At 33.2% G+C, this 20,808-nt stretch overlaps 1 protein-coding gene across 1 annotated transcript in view; it reads right to left on the reverse strand.

The window, feature by feature from the left end:
- LOC133201420 (uncharacterized) overlaps positions 1 to 20,808 on the reverse strand; it is a 45,709-nt gene that overhangs the window by 3,847 nt on the left and 21,054 nt on the right. The window contains exon 9 of the mRNA XM_061337222.1: positions 13,320 to 13,835. Within this exon, the coding sequence (XP_061193206.1) occupies positions 13,320 to 13,835 (516 nt within the window). The remainder of the gene's footprint in view (positions 1 to 13,319; positions 13,836 to 20,808) is intronic.

Here is a 20,808-nt window from a genome sequence, read left to right on the forward strand (position 1 = left end):
ATTGACCACATGTCGAGCGCATATAACCTCCCCCCCCCCCCCCCCAAAAAAAAAAAAAAAAAAAAACACACCATATTCAAACGCCCGAACTATGAAGCTATATTCTATATAGACAATCCTTTCAAGAAAACAAGTATGACTGACAGGCAGAATTAGCAGTTATATCCGTTTATAATAACAAAACATTCATGATACATGGCCGGAGGAACCGGTAGGGGGGACGAAAGACGGAAAAAATGCTTTATTTTGATAAAAAGTAGCAAAATCCACGTGTTTAGACGTTTTCTGTTTAGATATGACGTCATCATATTAAAAAAACATGGCATATACTATGTAAGTTTGATACCCAAGGATAATATTTCTATTGATAATTTTCTTCTTCCTCTCAATTTAATTTTTTCTGAAAAAAAAAATAGGCCGATTTAACCCCTTCGTGGATTTAGCTCTTTGAGACACATTTCATTTCGGAAAACAAAGCGCACAAGCTTGCTTGTCTCAGATTTTTTATACACAAAAAATACATCTCAAACTAGCTAAATGAAATATATATTTAATAAATAGGCAAGTTTGTTCTCTGTGTTTTTCTGAAATAAAATATTCTTAAAAATTAATCATAAAAATTTGGATGAAATAAGAGAATCCGGAAAATGACCAACTTTGAGACCTGCTTGTGACCTTAGTGTATCTCATAATTTAGAACCAATATCCATTTTGTAGCAGGGAGGTCAACAGGTTTTTAATAATGAACTCTTGAATCATTCATAGAGACATCCAAAATTATGGACCAAAAAGGGGTCTAAGCCTATCTGGTCCTTTGTAGAGTAGTTCTTGTGAAATTAAAACATATCCCTATGAAAACTACTACTTTCTGATAGTTTTGACGTGGGAGTGCGTGTATGTGATTGTTGAGTTTGGAGAAGTATAATAAGGTTGTTCTCGTTCTGATTTATATTTTGATTGAGCTCAGGGTAAGAACATTTATTTGTTTGGGCGATCGATCTATCTTCTTCATCCTGTATCAGATTTAATTTTTTCCAAAGGTTTGTTAAAACTTGTCTTATTGTTTTGGGGGGAAAAAACGTCGACGATTCCAATGTCAAAAGCGATTAACTTTAGTTTTTCACTTAGTAAATATTGATTAATGATTAAGATGTGAGAAGAGATCACTTGCACATTTCACTTAATGCTTTCATTTAAACATATCTAAACAAAAATACCTTCTTTCGGGATTCAAGGTTCATTAATTGAACATATTTATATTGAAAAATAAAACAATATACTACATTACATACTCATCATTAATCTTATTGTCTTCTGTTTGGAATAACGTACTTTAATTTTGACATTTGATCCATGTCTTACAACAAATAGTTCAGATTGCTTTTGGTTTCATATTTTTGTCAAACGCAATTAAAGAAAACCCAAAGAATGCCGTAGCTATTTACTTTAGACAAAAAAAAAAACTTTTAACGAGAGACCCCATGGACCTTAACTGTCACCTGAGTATAATACAATTCTATAAAGGTTCCATGGAATGTTAAATATTTCTACAACAACATAAAGACAAACTAAAAATGGATGATATTTATATTATATTTAAAATTCTTCTATAATTTCATTTCTTCAACTAAATCATTAATGACTTTATTTTCTTTGATTAATAATAACAAGTGAATTACAAAAGAGGAATTTTCTCTCTTAAGACAGAGTGAATATTCTCATACATAATCATAATAGGGTCCAACTTAACTCTGGAACCCCTGTTTAGTGGCCCTGAACTATATCAACTAAAAGAAGCACCCTTCGTTCAAAACCATGTTCTAAATTTCTTAAAAATTTTTTTTATAGAAGGTTACCCGATTAGTTCAAGGCACTAGTTTTCCTCAGGGTCCTATTTAAAACATAATAACAATGTAAATATAAAAACACAGATTACAAATATGAATCATTAAAATATGATCACAATACAGCACATAATTAGAACCGTGATATTTCCAGAACCTGTCAATTGAGGTACAGTAGAACAACAGCATACCGGGTATTGTCAATAGATCTACCACAGAACAACGGAATTATTAGCATAATGTCAGAAGACTTTAAGTTTCTGAAATTAAAAGCCTTTCAACTTTTCATTTGAATATTGCAAAGGATTGGAAATGTCTTACACTAATTGCTAACTCATTCAAGAGAACAATTCTTGAATATTTTCACGTTATGATCAAAAGAGACCAGACCCAATTCCAGAATTTCTAATTCATGAAGCTTGGTTAAGGACACTCAAAGAAAAAAAAACATCTTAAAATATTCCATGAAAATGTATTTCGGGACTTTCAGGGGCCCAGGTTTTTTTTATTCTTGTAAGTTATTGTACAAAGGTTCCATCCTCTGGCTTTATATTAGGTCTATATATTCATTCACAATTAAGTTAGAATATAAAACATATATTAATTTATTCAAGAAGATGTATCTACCTCGGTCAGATAATACTTGTTTCCCATTGATTTTGATATTCACAGACTATCTTAATAGCTTGTTCCTTAACTAAAGAGAACATACTTGCAATACTAATCATTGACTACATTTCAGTCAGTACGGCGAAATCATTATCTTTCATTCTTTTAAGGCATGATAGGTTGATCATCATTTTTTTTAAAAATATATTTAGAAAATATTCACAAATAATGCGTTTTATTTTCGGAAATTAATTTTTATCTAAAACAAAATCAAATGTATATCTGACTTCTCCTGACATATTCTATAAGATATTCATATTATGCATTTATAAAGGACAGATGATTCAAACAAAAAATGGATGCATGGATTGGTATAATTTTTTTAATCTATTTTTGTTGTAAATGATTAGAACAATAATTTTCTAAAATATTTTTTAAAAATGTAAACTTTCAACGATTTTCGAAATTCCATATATCTGCAACCATCCTTATTAATCTATACAACGTTCTGTCACTTTAAATCCAATTATTGTGAAACGTTAAATGAAAAATGAAAATATAGGCATTTAAACTTATTCATTTTACTTATATAATTATGACTTAATTTATTATTTCTAGCTCACCTGAGCCAAAGGCTCAAGTGAGCTTTTCTGATCAAAATTTGTCTGTTGTCTGTCGTCGTTGTCGTTGGCGTTGTCGTTAGCTTTTCACAATTTCATCTTCTTCTCCAGAACCACAGGGCCAATTTCAACCAAACTTGGCACAGAGTATTCTTGGGTGGAGGGGATTCAAATTTGTTCAAATGAAGGGCCATGCCCTCTTCCAAGGGGAGATAATTACAAAATAGTGAAAAATTAATGGCATCTTTTAAAAATCTTCTTCTCAAGAAGCAATGGGACAGGAAAGATGAAACTCATGTAGAATCATCGTCAGGTAGTGTAGATTAAAGTTTGTTCAAATCATGACCCCTGGGGGTAGGGTGGGGCCACAATGGACGATCATATTTATACATAGGTGTATATAGGAAAAATCTTTAAAAATCTTTTTCTCAAGAACAACAAAGCCATGATTGGTCATATTTATCTGAAAGCATCCTCGGGTGGTGTAGATTCAAATTTGTTCAAATCATGACCCCCGGGGGTAGGGTGGGGCTACAATGGACGATCATAGTTTAACAAAAGAGTATATAGGAAAAATCTTCTCAAGATCAGCAAAGCCAAGATTGGTCATATTTATATGGAAGCATCCTCCGGTGGTGTAGATCCAAATTTGTTCAATTCATGACCCCCAGGGGTTGGGTGGGGCTACAATGGACAATCATAGTTTTCATAGGAGTATATAGGAAAAATCTTCAAAAATCTTCTTCTCAAGAACTGCAAAGCCATGATTGTTCATATTATATAGAAGCATCCACGGGTGGTGTAGATTCAAATTTGTTCAATTCATGACTCCCTGGGGTTGGGTGGGGCTACAATGGACAATCATAGTTTTCATAGGAATATATTGGAAAAATCTTCAAAAATCTTCTTCTCAAGAACAGCAAAGCCATGATTGGTCATATTTATATGGAAGCATCCTCAGGTGGTGTAGATTTAAATTTGTTCAATTCATGACCCCCAGGGGATTGGTGGGGGCCACAATGGGCGATCCAAGTTTTGTGTAGGAGTATATAGGAAAAATCTTTAAAATCTTCTTCTCAAGAACAGCAAAGCCGAGATTGGTCATATTTATATGGAAGCATCCTCAGATAGTGTAGATTCAAATTTATTCAAATCATGACCCCCGGGGGTAGGGTGGGACAATAATGAAAGTTTAAACTTGCAGGAAAAGAAGCCACAGTTAGTCAAAGAAATATGTAAGCATCCTTAGTTAGTGGAGATTCAATTTTGTTCAAATCATACCCTCAACCCAACCCCAACCCCCTTTTAAGGGTAGGTCGGGACCATTTATGCATGTAAACTTTTTTCCTAGCCACAGTGCTCAGGTGAGCGATGTGGCCCATGGGCCTCTTGTTAAGATTTTTCACAAAAGCTTGTTTCTATTCTCTGTCCTTAAAAACAACTTTTAAACTCTTAAGAATTTTAATTGCAAATTAAACAGTTAATTTACATTTTCTCTGGGGAAAAATGCAAAACAGAAATCGTAAAAAAATACCGGTAATCCAGAGCTAATAATGGTATTACATTGCTGAAACCATAGTTCAACAACGTGATGTAGAATTCCTCCTTATTAATAAGTGGTAAGGAAAAAGAACATTTATATCTATTCACCGAGAATTGTTATTTGCGACCGTTAATGCTGATTTAACGGTCGCAAACTGAGTTTTACTGGCGACGCGTCAGAGGAGCCGGCAAAACGGTTGTTTTCGACCGTTAAATCAGCATTAACGGTTCCAAATAATAATTGAGAAGAAAGTTTTTCCCATTCTTATGAAATTTATGCATTTTGTTTGATGTTAACGTCTTATTTTTTGCGTTTTGTTTATGTGAAAAATGTCATAAAGGGTTGTGTTTTGCGTCGTTCTATTATGACGTCACAATCAAAGGCCCTTGTTCTCGTTATTGTTCATTTAACTTCCTCAAACGTCAGTAAATTAGCCAATCAAAATGCATTCTACAAAACAGTTGCATTAGAATTGAACGATTTTAGATTCTCCTCTGTAGCTGCTGAACCATTTTTAAACAACTTCGGCATATAGCATTTATATGTAAAGAGAAAGACTGTGAATTGCATGGTCCCCTGCCCCACCTGTGGGTGGTTACTAATACGATCAAAATTAATGCAATTTTTTTTTAAATCTCCTTCTTTAGACCTTGGCATTAAGCATTCAAATAGTTGGCATGTTTATACATGTATTAAGAACATGTTTTAAGAATGGCGGGTTGTAGTTTTCTTATACTAATAGTGAAAATTCTTTTAAAATATTCTTCTCTGCACGTGGGTATTTGGATGAAAAATGAAAATGTAGCTATTTTAACTTATTCATTTTATTGATATAAATATGACTTAATTTGTTATTTGTAAGATTTTTCACAAAAGCTTGTTTGTATCCTCTGTCCTTAAAAACAACTTTTAAACTCTTAAGAATTTTAATTGCAAATTAAACAGTTAATTTACATTTTCTCTGGGAAAAAATGCAAAACAGAAATCGTAAAAAAAAATACCGGTAATCCAGAGCTAATAATGGTATTACACTGCTGAAACCATAGTTTAACAATGTGATGTAGCATTCCTCCTTATTAATAAGTGGTTAGGAAAAAGAACATTTATATTTATTCACCCAGATTCCAATCTATTTTTTTAAGTGATGTCATAGTTTCCCCGAAGCTCTGTTTTAGTTTGTTGTTCATCACATCTATGCACTTACTACATGTACAGGGTGTTTCATAATATATGTTACATTTTTATATCATTTTTCTTACCTTTCATATTTCTAATACAAACCATATATTATTGTTAACATCAAATTCCCATTTTGATTCCACATGAAAATTAAAGTCAAGAAAATCTTTGAGTTATATTGTTTAGTTGTGATAGAAATGTAGCAGTCATTATTTGAATAGTTTTTGAAATGGATATGACTTATCTACATATTGCTGAATTGTAAAGATGTTTTATCAAAACAAATTGCCAGAATTCATTCAGAAGTTGAGGAAGGAAAATATTCCAAATTTTCTTGTTGAAGTGGGGACTTTAAATAATGCAGCAAACTCCATAGAAAAGTGTCAGAATCCCTTAGTCAGGGTCATGAATTTAACAAACTGGTAGTGATTCTCGCGAATCATATCCATTTACGTATACACAGTTTATATTCTAAATACCCAGGAGCAGAGAAGAATATTTTAAAAGAATTAATGCATTTTCACTACTAGTATAAGAAAACTACAACATGCCCTTACACCAGATCCAGAACCCCTGACCCAGGAAAATACGCTTGCATTCCACAATTTTGAAACAGGCACCTTTGATCATCATGTCTATGCACTTAATTTTTCTCTTTGTCATTAGGAGAGGGATAGACGATTTTTGAAGAAATCTTGCATTTTCATCATGTGATTTACAACTGCAGAGACCCGCCATAATACGAGAAACCCTTACCCTTGGGCCATGTAACTCACAATTTAGGTAGAAGGCTCAGTTCTTAATATAAACATGCCAACCGTTTGAATGCTTAATCCCCAGGGTCTAAAGAAGGAGATTAAAAAAAATTGCATTAATTTTGATCGTTTTAGTAACCACCCACAGGTGGGGCAGGGCACCATGCAATTCACAGTCTTTCTCTTTACATATAAATGCTATATGCCGAAATTGGTTGAAAAAGGTTCAGCAGCTACAGAGGAGAATCTAAAATCGTTCAATTCTAATGCAACTGTTTTGTAGAACGCATTTTGATTGGCTAATTTACTGACGTTTGAGGAAGTTAAATGAGCAATAACGAGAACGAGGGCCTTTGTGACGTCATAATAGAACGACGCAAAACACAACCCTTTAAGACATTTTTCACATAAACAAAACGCAACAAAATAAGACGTTAACATCAAACAAAATGCATAAATTGCATAAGAATGGGAAAAACTTTCTTCTCAATTATTATTTGGAACCGTTAATGCTGATTTAACGGTCGCAAACAACCGTTTTACCGGCTCCTCTGACGCGTCGCCGGAAAAACTCAGTTTGCGACCGTTAAATCAGCATTAACGGTCACAAATAACAATTGATACGTCGCCTGTATGGCTCAGGCGACCTATATAGTTTAGGGTAATAACAACACATTTTATGAATTTATTTTTTTTATCTTCGATTATCTTCTTTGCGTTAAGTAAAGATAAAAAATGAAATTATTTTTTCATTTTTATTACATTATTATTATATGACTTTAATATATCTACCTAAATCCTTGAAATGTACTTAAGCTCAAAACCTTAGCTCAGTTCTATAACCTCTGTTTATCTTTTTTTCCAGTATTGTACATGTTTAAGTTCAAATACTTACCTTTCTTTTTAGGCATTTTTAAATTAATCAAAAACGATCCAAAAAGACTGCATAGATTCAATCCATGATGTGCATGTTCTTTATTAAATCCCTTGACGAAATTGCAAAATTTGTTCTTTGTTTCTGGGGTCATCCTTAATACAGGAGGCGGTAATTTTACTGTAACAATAAATATTCAAATCACTTCTTTCATAAAAAAGTCAGATATTTGATTACCCATTTACTACTAAATTTCAGAGAGGTATTTTTTTCCTAGTGTTTCACACAGTTCAAATTCCATAAAGAGCGCTAGCTAGGTTCACTTTATGCATAAAATGGCCCTGTCCTTATATCAATTAATTGACTATCACCCTCTGTCCCATTTCATACATCAAAATAAAGTAGAGACTTTTTTTTCATTTCCTATAACAAAAATTCTTTTTGAGATTCCAGGTATTGGATAAAAGGCTTTGAGAAAATGCAATGTTCTTGAATTTTGCAGAAAACATGCGTATTTGACTATCTTCAGCAAAGAATTAAAATATGAGCACAACCAACGATCCAAAAATAAAAACATGTTTTATGATCTACAGAAACAGATCTTTCTTTATGTAATTGCATATTTTGGATCAGAGGTTGTGCTCTATATGAAATATCGAAAAAATACTTCAACTTTGGGCCATTTTTTAAAGGAATTTACAGGATATGGGAAAAATGACGCATTTTATGACGTCATAATGCAGTGACTAGAAAGAAAATTACGTCATGTTCAATAGATACACTGTACACGGTCACCAAGGGTCCAAGTGATAAATACTGCGTTTTCAACCAAAACTGAGCAGTTTCGAATCTTCCGAAGTTCTCAGGGCCAAAAAAGGTCCTAAGTGGTTCTTGCTCTTTGCTATAATAATTTTCTAATTATTATTAACAAACCAAAAAAAATCTCGAAACTAATGTTAGCTTTTAATATCAACAAATTGTGATTCACAGTTTTGTCACAACTTACCGGGAAGTCTCTATTCGAACTTACTAATTTGAAAAAAAAATAAAATTGATAAGTTGTTTTAGTTGTTTATTTTTTGCTAACCATTTCTTCCAACAATCTGCAGTACTTATTATGGTCTGTTATAGGTAGACCTGTTTTGTATTCTTATGAAGCAGAATTTATTTAAAAACGTTCACACTGAAAGAGGTATCTGGGCCATAAAGAGTTAGATTCACTTTATGCATAAAATGGCCCTGTAGAAATAATACAATACATTTGACTAACACTCGATTTCCTTTGTCAAACATCAATATAAAGTAGAGACTCAGTGCTTTCATTTTCTATAAAAAAAATTCCCTGAAAGTCCAGTTATTGGAAAATAGGCTTTGTGAAATTACAATGTCCTTGAATTTTGAAGAAAACAGGATATTTCAGTACTTTCAACTAAGAATTAAATTTATATATGCGTGCCCCTCGATCTAAAAAATGAAACGTGTTTTGTAATCTTCAGACACTGTTCTATCATTATATACTTGCACATTTTAGATCAGAAATTGCGCTGTACACGAAATATTGAAAATAGCTTAAAACTTTTGCCGTTTCTGTAGAAAATTTCAGGATGAAGGAAAATGACGCTATTCATGACGTCATAATGCATTGACCAGCCAGAACATTAGGTCATTTTTATAGATATGCAGTCGTCAAGTGTCTTAATGATATTTAACCCATTGTTAACTAAAACTAAGCAGATTCATTTTTTTTTTTCAGAAAAACATAGGGCTAAAACGGGCCCTGAGTGAACCTTGTTCTTTGACATTTAGATTCTATGTATTAAAAATTTTCATTTTCAATCCTACATCGAATTCATATACTAGAAAAAGAAAAAAAAAATACAGAGTCTGACACATCTGCTTCATATCAGGATGTTTTATTAGAAAAAAGCTTAATAAACGTGATGACTTTTCTCTAGTCAACTTCCTTTATGAGCAATATACATGTACATGTACCATTATCATATGCATATGGGGTTAACATGTATGTCTCCAAGTTGATTCGATATGCAAAGCGTGTTCTACGTGCTACACCTTTATCATTTCAGGTTAAAAATAAGTTGACGATATAAGGATATCAACAATCTCGCTTAAATTCCATATTAAGCGAGTCTTTGTTCGATACAATGACCTTCTTTGCAAACACATTCTCACGTTGAGTCGAAGTTGACTGACATTTTCATACAACTTAGGTCATTATTGTTACACTGGGAGGTCTATAGATTTTTTTCGATCACCCTAACATAACAAGAGGCCCATGAGCCTTATGGTTCATCTGAGAATTTTGCTGCGAAAAAGCAGAAATCAGTTCAGTGTAAAAACTGGAAGGGGGATGAATTGAACAAACTTGAATCTACACTACCTGAAGGTCACCCGCGTGGCGCAGTGGTTAGAGTCTCTGCTCTAGAGTCGCGGAGTAAGGAGCGGGTTCGAATCTACTGCGGGACGTGGGGACCGGTCCTTCGGATGAGACCGTATAAACCGAGGTCCCGTGTCGTAGTAGGTGTTGGCACTAAAAACTGCTCAATGGCCCTGAGTGCCGAGTATAGGTATAAATTTGTAGCCCTCGATCGGCAAGTGGTGGCGTCTCCATACGAGTGAAAAATTCTCGAGAGGGGCGTAAAACAACAAACAAACACTACATGAAGACGATTCTACATTTCTGACTAATCCTGGCTCTTGGTAGTTTTTTCGGGATTTTTTCCAATACGTTTGATCATCTTTTGTAGCCTTGTCCTTCCCCCGGGGACATGATATGAACATAATTGAATCTACACTTACCCGATGATGCTTCTAAATTAATATCACTAATCATTGCTTTGCTCTCTGTGAGAAGAAAATTTTTATTGATATATCTTTAGTATTCCTTTCTATAAATTTGATCCCATGTCGTTGTCCATCTCTACCCCTGGAAGGTCATGATTTGATCAAATTTGAATAAACATTACATGAGAATGCTTCTATATTGATAATACTTATCATGACTTTACTGTTCTTGAGAAGATTTTTAAAGATTATTCCTATGCATTCCTATGCAAAAATTTGATCACCCATTGTGGCTTTACACTAATTCTAGGTTTCTTTATTTGAACTAGCTATATCTACAGTTCTAGAGGATGCTACCATATAAATATGACCAATCATGGCTTTGCTGCCTTTGAGAAGGAGTTTTTGAAATATTTTTTCCTGTGTATTCATTTGTCGAATTTTAATCGCCCATGGTGGCCCCACACTAACTCGAGGGGTCATGTTTTTGAAAAAAAAATTGAATCTTCACTTCATGAGGATGTTTCCATATAAATATGACTATTGATGGAATTGCTGTTCTTGAGAAGTAGATTTTTAAAGAAATTCAAAATGTTTCTAACTCCTTTTTTGTTAGATGGGAAATTATCAAAAATCAGAAGTATTATCGCAAATCACTTTTTTCTTTTCTTTTTTTCCCCTTTCTTTTCTTTTTTTTTTTTAATTTTTGATTGTTAGAAAATTTACTTGGTTGAGCTCCTTATTTGCTAAGTTGAGCCCCATTCTCCTTTATTTGTGAGTACACCTTTGCATCAAAAATATATTTCTCTTATTTTTAGAGCATATCCCCGGGAATAAAAAAAAAACTACATTTCACTTAGAGTGTATGCTGCTAGTAGTGATGTTTTGATGGCTACTTCTACTGTAGGAACAGGGTATTGCGAGCACAATTGAAGGACAATGATTAGTTAACAGACTGAATCAAGATACATTTGAAAATGAAAAAAAGAAAAAAATCTAGATACATGTAGGAGAAAGAAAAGAATCAGGTCATGTTGCTCTCAAGAAATGAGGCATAAACTGCATATGTTTGTAATATATGTATTATTCATTTATGTTGTAGTGGTTGCTTTTAAAACCGATCACACCTACCATTTGTCTAAACTTAATAATTTGTTCACCAAATTATAGTTGATGAAATTTGTATTTCTCTAATGTCCCATTGTTGTTATACTTTTTTTCATTTTCAATACGTACAAAAGAAATCAATTCAAAATGAAAACCAGGCCAATGGGCCACATCGCTCACCTAAGCACATTGGCTAGGAAAAGGCACAAATCAGTTCAGCATTGAAAAGTTTACATGGGGAGGGTGGCAAACGTTAATTTTACACTTCCTGAAGATGCTTCCATTTCAATTTTACTAATGGCTTTTCTCTTCTTGAGCAGGTTTTAAGTTTCAACTTTTTTGGCCCAGTGGATCTTGAGAAGATTTTTGAAAGATACCACCAAATTTTCACTATTTCTGAATTATTTCCCCTTAAAAAAGGGTGTGGTCCTTTTTTTGAACAAATTTGAATTCCCTTTACATAAGAATGCTTTGTGGAAAGTTGAATTGTAATTGGTCCTGTGGTTCTAGAAAAAACGTCGAAAATGTGAAAAGTTCACAGACGGACGGACAGACAAACGGACAGACAGGCGGACTACAGACAAAATGTGATCAGAAAAGCTCACTTGAGCTTTCAGCTCACTTGAGCTAAAACTAGATCTGAGTGCCTTGCCGAAATGAATGTACACGTAATTTAAAAAAAAACAAAACGCCTGAATATCAATTCTAATTACTGTCCTTCTTCTTTTGCATTTCATAGATTAAATACATCAAGCTAAAAAAAAAAATAAATAAAACTCAATGGCATATAAGGAGAGGTACTGAATATTTTCCAAGATGTACATAGTCTGATCTAATAACCGCAATACTGTTCAATGATTTTCGGTAATATAGCTGTGATACGACTTTTATATGAAATCAAACAAGGCACAAGATGATGATTTGGACATAGATGATCCAGAAGTATATAATGATAATTAACTTCTTAAGGTGTGGCAATGTCCTTGTTCCAATGCCCTCTATAAACCTTCAAAATTTACATACGCAGAACTTTTCAAATGATCTTGATCTTCAAATTATTACTTTGATTTGTAGTCATAACTCAACAGTTTGAAAAAAAATGTAAACTATAAAGGCATTGGCTTGATAAATAACACTTAAGGTTCATTGGTTTTGACCTCCTAGGGTCAACATATGTGGCCCTGATAACCAAATAATCATAATAAATCAAAACTCTAATGTCATACAATCTTTTAAATCATTAATACACTGACCCTGACTTTTGAGATTAGACCTTGAATCCTAGTTATGAAAAATCAGCTTTGGTCTGTAAACAAATACTGAGTAGTTAACCATGCGTGCCAAGCGAACCTTTGATTGATAAGTACTGTTTCAAATTTAGAGGGAGCAGCTTGTGTATGATATTCTTTCCACTTCAATGAACATTCTACGTTTAACCCATTTTGTGTTCTTTTAAAAGATTCTCCATATAGGAAATCATTTGGTCAGGGACTGATTGTAATTCTTCCTATAATTGAAGACTGGGATAAATGGTAATTCTCGCGCAGTCAATAATCAATGAAATTTATTGTGTGAAATATCAAGTCCATAACTGTGGTAAACTTCATAAAATGGTAACTTTTTCCCAGTTGATTGAGTTTATTTTCCCTATAGTCATTTCCCCAAAAGTAAAGAAACATAGATGTAAATGAATAACTTGCTGATATTTCGATGTATTATAAAAAACAGACTTTTAGTTGATTACAAGTACAAGAAACCAGTCATATCATGATTTCAATGTATAATAAATTCCTCAAAATTACCAAATTTTCCGATACGGCCTCGTCACAAAAAGTGGTGTTATAGCCCTGAATTCAAATAGTCAATTGAACAACTTCACGTTTTGTGTTAAGTAGAAGGTCGATTGATAAAAAAAACATTGTGAAAAATAACATATGTTTTGACGATACATGTAGTATCACATTTATAACTCTATGATAAACTCACGTTTTGAAGATATTTCCTCTGCTATATCATTATTGCCAATGGATGCATGCAATATGGCGTCTATACCAAGCCTTCTTATTAATAACTCTTCCGTCCCCTTTGGTAGGTACATACAGCGTTCTGTCACATTTCTTTTGTACCTCAATGGGCGCGCATATTCAAATAGTGAGTCCACTGAGGATAGATTTAGGAAGTTCTCGTAATCTTCCTTACTTTCTAAGCAATTCAAAACAAAGTATCCCATCACCTGATGTCGGACCTCCTCTGATACAAAGTACAGATATTTGTTCTCTCTATCTACAGTTAACAATATGTCACAGTGTTCTAATTCCTTTAGGAGGACCAGATCTTCGTCGGCTCTTTCCTCCTTAACATCTTGCAATGATATAAATGTTTGTTGAATTTCTTTTCGCTTTTCCTCCCATGGCATATTTACACAAACGGAATAGCTCTCTGACATTAGTATGGATATCAATATACTCCATTTTTTCTTTGAAAAATGCATTTCCATTAATTCTGTAATAAATCGGATAAAAAGGATTATTTTCAAGAACAGTCATTACTTTTTCTAAAAAGTATACATGGCATTGTATGTTCAAATGAGTGGGTACACGAAAGGTATCAAAAATAATTTGTTCCACAAATTAACTTAATTATGCTTTGTTTCAATGTACAAAGGCACAATGGTTATAATTATATTATAATCATATTATGGTTCCATCTATGTAAGACATAAAAAATAGTAAATTAAAACCATATCATTTTTATTTTTGTACTTCGAATTGATGTAGCTCTGAACAATCTACAAATGTTACGGAAACAGTTAAGTGACAAAAACTTTACATGTGGGATTGGATTCTAAACTGTGTATTAATTAGTCCCTTAAGGCAAAACTGGAGGGACTATGGGATTTCTTTGTGACTGTTTGTCTGTCCGTCTAACTGTTCCTCTATTTGTCCCTCTCCTCTTTGGTTTTCCGGACTTTTTCCACACGATTGTAGATTTGAGGTGATTTTTGGTATGCGAGCCTAAATGTACCAAATAAAGTTTGCATTTCCTTCTGCTCCGGTCACTATGACGGCGATACGGTTTCTTAAATTATTTTAAAGGGAAACAGATTACATTAGCCGGTAGAGGACTAGTACTACTAATGCAATTCTCCCTGCATGCATATTTTTGAAAAAAGTAATATTGTCGTCATTTTTCATTTAATATCCAGTTTGAAAAATTAAAGCAATTAATTTTATTTGGTCAAATTAACATTATCAACTTGAGATATATATTTAGCACAATTAGTCATGATACATTTCTAGAAAACAGATAACACTGAACTAGAGTCAAAGCTCGAAACGTATATTATCATCCCTACTAATGATTTCAGAATCTTTTATTTTTCTGTGTTCTGCAAATAATAATATCCAAAGAGTTCGCAGTAGCTCTGGCGAGATTTAGTGAGACTACAGGGAGACTGTACTTGCTGGCAAAGAAACTAAATTTTCTGATGTCAGACTAAATTTACATGATAAATGAGGTACCAACGTGACTTAAAACCGACAAATCAGTTAAATGAGTTGAACTGCATTATGTGTCACTACGAATATTACAAGAATTTTACGCTTGGAAAAGACCAAACTCCTTGCAATCAGAAAAACAATGATACTTTTACACGCATTTCATAGATAAGAAAAAGATATCCATTATTATCTATTATTTCTATGCTCACATTTACAAACAATTGTTAATTAAACGCAGAATTCTGGGTTTTTTCAAAACCATTCTGCTATGCGATTTGCGTCTGAACTCCTTTATTGCTCTATCGATGAATACAAATGTCAGGTAGATTCTTGCAATTGGCATCAAAAAAAGTAAATGACGTAGATAAAAATATATAAAACCTTTGGAAAATCTTCATTATTCAAGTCCATGTATCATGTTAAAATTCGTTATGTTAATAGCTGCAATTGATTAATTAGTTAACAAAAATAAATTAACCATCAACCAAGTGATTTAATATGAGCTTAAAGAATATATAATCTTTCTGTCTTCATGTTACACTTACATGTACATGTATGTATCCGCCATGATTAAAGTGGATTGTTGAAAAATTCTTATATGAAATTATGAACTAAGATGCATAGCATAGCAGTTTGCTAATAGGTGATACTGACCTTCCATAAACTTTGAATAAGTGGTATTAGAGATTAAGAGTATTTTAGTGAATATAGGGAGCCTGCTCGTTGACTTATTTTCATTTCTTTGTTGTATAAAATTTTATTGTTTGAAGAATATATATCCCACTTGGTTTTCCGCATTTTTTCTTAAACGGTAATAGATAATGAGCTGATTTTTAGTGCGTGAGTGTATCTTAATGAGCTACAATTGTATTTCGTTCCACTTCAATGATTTTTTTTACAGAATTACGGCCTTTTTAATTTTTACAGGGTTTTCGGAATTTCATTAAACGTTTGCAGATATTGTGCTGATTTTTGGTATGTGAGTCTACCTTGATGAGTTAAAGATTAAGTTTGTATTGTGTTCCGCTTCATTAATTTTTATGGAATTTTTGATGGGAACCAAATTACACTTGCCGGTAGGGGATACGTATTGTTAATGCAATACTCTCAGAACGCTTGTTTAATTATGCACGTGCGCGTGTATTTTTTTTTTTTTTACATACGTCGATTTTAAGTCCACTTAAAATGAATCAGAGGAGATGCAAGTTTTTTTTTAATGACAGGTTTTTCAGCTGCAATTCAAATTTCTCTATAGATGCATCCACTGACATAGTCCTAAAAAGGGTTTTGACTTATCTGGCCATATTAATTCCATTAACTTTACTTAAAGGTCACAGTGACCTCAAGGTAACACACCTTCTACCAAAGATGTCTATACTGACCAAGTTAATGGTTCTAGGCCAAATAATTCTCCAGTTATGAGCCTAACAGAGTTTTGCCATATTTGGCAATAACATCTTAATAAAAGGAGTAACCTAATTTTAATGTGCAACACACTGTCTACACAAGATGAATCAGTTGACAAAGTTTCATGATTCTAAGCCTTACAGTATTTGACTTATAATTATAACATCTAAAAGAAAATGAATAAGTCCATAAAAGTAAAATAAAAACACCTGTTAAATGAAGTAAAATTTTCCAATCATCATGAAAATACCAGGTGCACATCTTCGTACGGTGAATAAGGTGTGTATACTATACATTTTCAGACAAATCCATACAGTAGTTTCTAAGAAAATATCCGGACAAAATCATGTCTAAAGACAGAGGTAAATTGAAACGTACAGTCCCTGAAACGTTCTACTTTCCCACTTGAACGTTGAGCAAACGCTGAGTGAACAATTAGCGAACGTTGAGTGAACGGTGTGTGAACTGTAGTGAAATTGCATATGTAAATATATTCCCTATGACCTTTCACCCTGACCTCAAAGCCACCCATCCGTGCTGGCACGCTTCCCACGTCAATCGAGTCCTACCAGATACAAACTATTCACCACATTTGTCACTTGCTTTATTGTTTGTTGCATGTTTACCCAACATGTAAACCAGTGTACCTCATTGCCACCTTATACTAAGGTAGGCGACATTATTAGTAAAATCCCCTATTTTACTACATTGGCGTCGCCGGTAATTCGGTGCGGGGGATATATTTTATTTGCAAAAATTCACGTGTGAATATTGCCACTCGTGAATAGAAACACAGGTTGAAATATTTTCTAATATTTCGCATTTAGTCAATTTGGAATTTAAGGAAACTGTTGTTAACAAGTGTTATCTTTAACGTTTGTTGAAAAGTTCGGACAATTTGACTAATTTGCCATGTTATTTTTTTCACTCGTGAGCAGTATTTACTTGTGTTGAACACGTGGTGATATCACGGTCCAATTATTTTTGTATTTTCATTTTCATTAGTAGTTAGTGTTACAATTATCGTAGGAGCGGGTTTTTTTATGAATGCTAATATAAATTTTGAATGTTAATATTGTCCGGTGCAAATCGCCATTTTTTCTCGACTCATTGAATTTTGGTCGCGCCGCAACGATTGACCTAATCTTATTTGAAAAGTTTTTGCCACTCGTGTTGACAATTTTGGAGGAGCGTTTTCTTCTCGACTCATCATTTAATTTAAATTGTTTGTGAATTTTCATACGATTTATTTTTCTCTCAGCTTCCCTAAAAATATTTTAGGGGAAAGTAGAGAGATATTGTTTTTTCATATCGTATATTTTTTGTACTTATGTTAACATCACAGAGTTAGTTCACACAAACCCGTTTACCTGTAATAGCTAAAGATCGAAGCGCACGTGCTTCTTGCTTTAACGGTAGACTGATAGGTGTGATCCCATTTCGCCTTAACTGTTACATATAGGTAAGAAAAATTTAAAAAGTACTAAGGCGAACTGGGAATTTCTTAATAATACTATTGTAAAAACAAGTCTTGAAAATTGATGAGGTGTTTTTAGAATGATTAGCTAATAACACCGTATTTGGGATTTAAAATGATTCTTCAGTCATTGTACATTTGAAAATAAAAAAAGTAGATTCAACTTAAAATGAGAATTAATTTATGCAAACAGTGAATGAAATAATATTATATTTTATATCTAAAAATTACTATTTATAAAAATAATGATTTCTATTAATGTTCTCTTTAACAATGTGCTCCTTGATTTTTATCACTATTAATAAGCATATTATGTAAAAATTAATGAATATAAAATGATAATAAATAATATTTGAAATAAACCTTTATTATGTTTTAGTCAACTCTACCTCCACAAGAGTTTCATAATATTACTAATACTGTACCTTAATTTAAGATTCATAATAATCCTTCTACACAAACAATACTTAAACTTAATCAGATGTTTATGTAAATTCCCATTTTGCCTTAATCTACCTCAGAGCTTAATAAGGCGAAATGGGAATACCAAATTTTACAGTTAAGGCGAAATGGGAACAAACCGACTGATTTTGTAGTGTAACGTTTTTACACATTTTAAGCTCTGTACAATAGTGTAAATCTACTTGCAAAAATATAGTCAATTCATATAACATTATCAATTGAATAAACAATTAATTAATTGGCCTATCTATAATTTTTAGTAACGTCATTGTTCGTTTCTACCGTCGTCTGTCATCGGGCTTTTACATAAACGTTTTAAGAGTCAGTGCGGTTATTTAAGCAAGTATAGTTAATTAACAGTTAAGAAAAAAGTTCAAGTAGTTTACAGTCATATCGTATATTTGGACAAATTGTGTTAAGGTATTCAATGTATAACGACCATATTTTGTACCTAATTAATGAATGGTCCATGGTTTTTGATTATGGTAGCAATATGAAGGTGTTATTAAATAAAAATGCTCCACCAGAGGAATTTGCCAAATTTTGATTATTGTCCAATCAATTGCATCTTGAATTTAACATTGAAGTCTATGGGTAGCGCATGTTTTTTAAAGATATTGTAAACAGTAATTTTAATTTGAATCAAATCTCTTGGTGAAAATATGCATAAACTCTCTCTTTATTTAACTATGAAATAAAATGAAACATTTACCGCAGATATTTCGACAAAATAAAAATTTTCTCTTTTTCATCAAGGGCAGATAACTCTTCAAAAACTTTTAAGGAGCAAAATGACCGGCTTCTTACATGTTATCAGTCTTGTGAATTTGGTTCATTTCACTTTTATTGTTATCTAGCATTGCATTTTTAACTTGTTTAAAATCATTCAAAATTGTTCAAAATCCTTTCATTATACATTGAATACCTTAAAGTCACGTTTAATTCAAATCACTCTGACTACACAGATCTTGTTGTTTATAAGTCACTTTAGTGCGTTATATTTTCACCGGCGAAATGGGAACACACCGTTTCTTTTACTGTAACGTGGAAATAACGTAACGTCAATAACTATACACACATTCACTGACTGAATTTTTCAGTAGGGTCAAACAGCGTGATTATTTCCATAATTTTGAACAACTGAAAACAACAAGATGAACCCAACTTTAACACCTTGTACAGTACCTCTTGGATTCTATGGTGGACCATACATGCCATCATTGAACCAAGGCCAATTTGGGTAGTCCCTGGGAACTACCCAGTACCATTTCCTGGATATGGTGGACCATACATACAGCCATTCCTTGGACCACCACAGCCATGTCCAAGCATACCATATGCATATGGCCCACGTATTGAAATGTTCCCACCTGGATACATGGTACTTCAACAGACATACCCTCAACCATGCATTTATGGAGGGCCACCAATGCCGCCACCAGGTTTTCCACAAATACCGAGTGGTGATATGTCACCTGCTGGTATACAGTAGAATACCATGGTGTCACATGCAAGTCCCCATGTCATTTCAAAGTCAGAAGACAGAGGACAGAGATGACTCAGAAGGCAAACTGTTGAGTTATGGCCTCCGAGTAGTGAGCACTCAACTGTTCGTTGCCAAACAACTCCAGATACTGATACAACATCCAAATGCCAACAATTCCCGGACTTGACCTTACATACACAGCCTTCTAGGAGTGATGCTTTGCCTGAGTATAACAACAAGTCTGTTGTAAATGCTCAGACAACCAGCAATTTACAGACTCCCTCCTACAAAGAGAAGGTTACAGACAAAAAGGAAACAGGAACCTCTTCAATGTGTACACCACCAATCCATGATGAGAAATTCGAGAGTAAAGATGAGATTGGTGAAGAAGTGTTGAATGCTGATTCTAAAGTATTGTCTGTACCAGTAACAGATGTGTATCATAACACCACTGAAAGTGACAGCACAGGTGGCTCCACCAGGTTTACTTGGAATGCTGCCAACAAGAACTTTCCTTTTACAAGTAGAGAGTACCTTGTTTGTTTATTCTACTTTGTAGACCATGGGCTGGGCATTCCATCTTGGCTGCCACTAGAGAGCAAATGTTGGGCAGTGCCTTGGCTGATCATAATCATGTAGATAATTTGCTTTTACCCAGTGTTTATTACTATTAGACTTATTGTGTTTCTATTTAATTTGACTAAGTGTTGGTTTTATTTAGATAAAGGCTGTTCCAGGATACACAGTTTCCCTCAATTTTCAAAAACAAAAGGAAAGGAAAAATTGAGTGTTATATTAGTTACAGATTTTGTATCAAATAATTAAGTAATCTAATCATTTTTAGTATTTTGTACCTAGTCAATAGACTGAAGTGTTAATAACATTGGTATTTACCGCAGTCTAACCTCATTCAGCTTTAATTAATTCAAGTTACTAGCTTTTAAATTAGAATTGGTAAATAACACTGGTAGTTTATCTTAGTTTACTAGTTTACATATAGTATATTCTAATATTAATTTTACGGCACTTTCAATAGTCATTAGTGTTTGGTAGATAACTAATGAATTTGTCTGCACAAGAATAATTGCTTTCCTGATTTAGTGCTTTTATAATGCTATAAGTTATAAAGAAAGCTTAGATTAG

The sequence above is a fragment of the Saccostrea echinata genome, unplaced genomic scaffold (genome assembly GCF_033153115.1).
Source record: "Saccostrea echinata isolate AGI-Se365-2 ecotype Australia unplaced genomic scaffold, CSIRO_AGI_Sech_v1 ptg000044l, whole genome shotgun sequence".
NCBI classification, from domain to species: domain Eukaryota; kingdom Metazoa; phylum Mollusca; class Bivalvia; order Ostreida; family Ostreidae; genus Saccostrea; species Saccostrea echinata.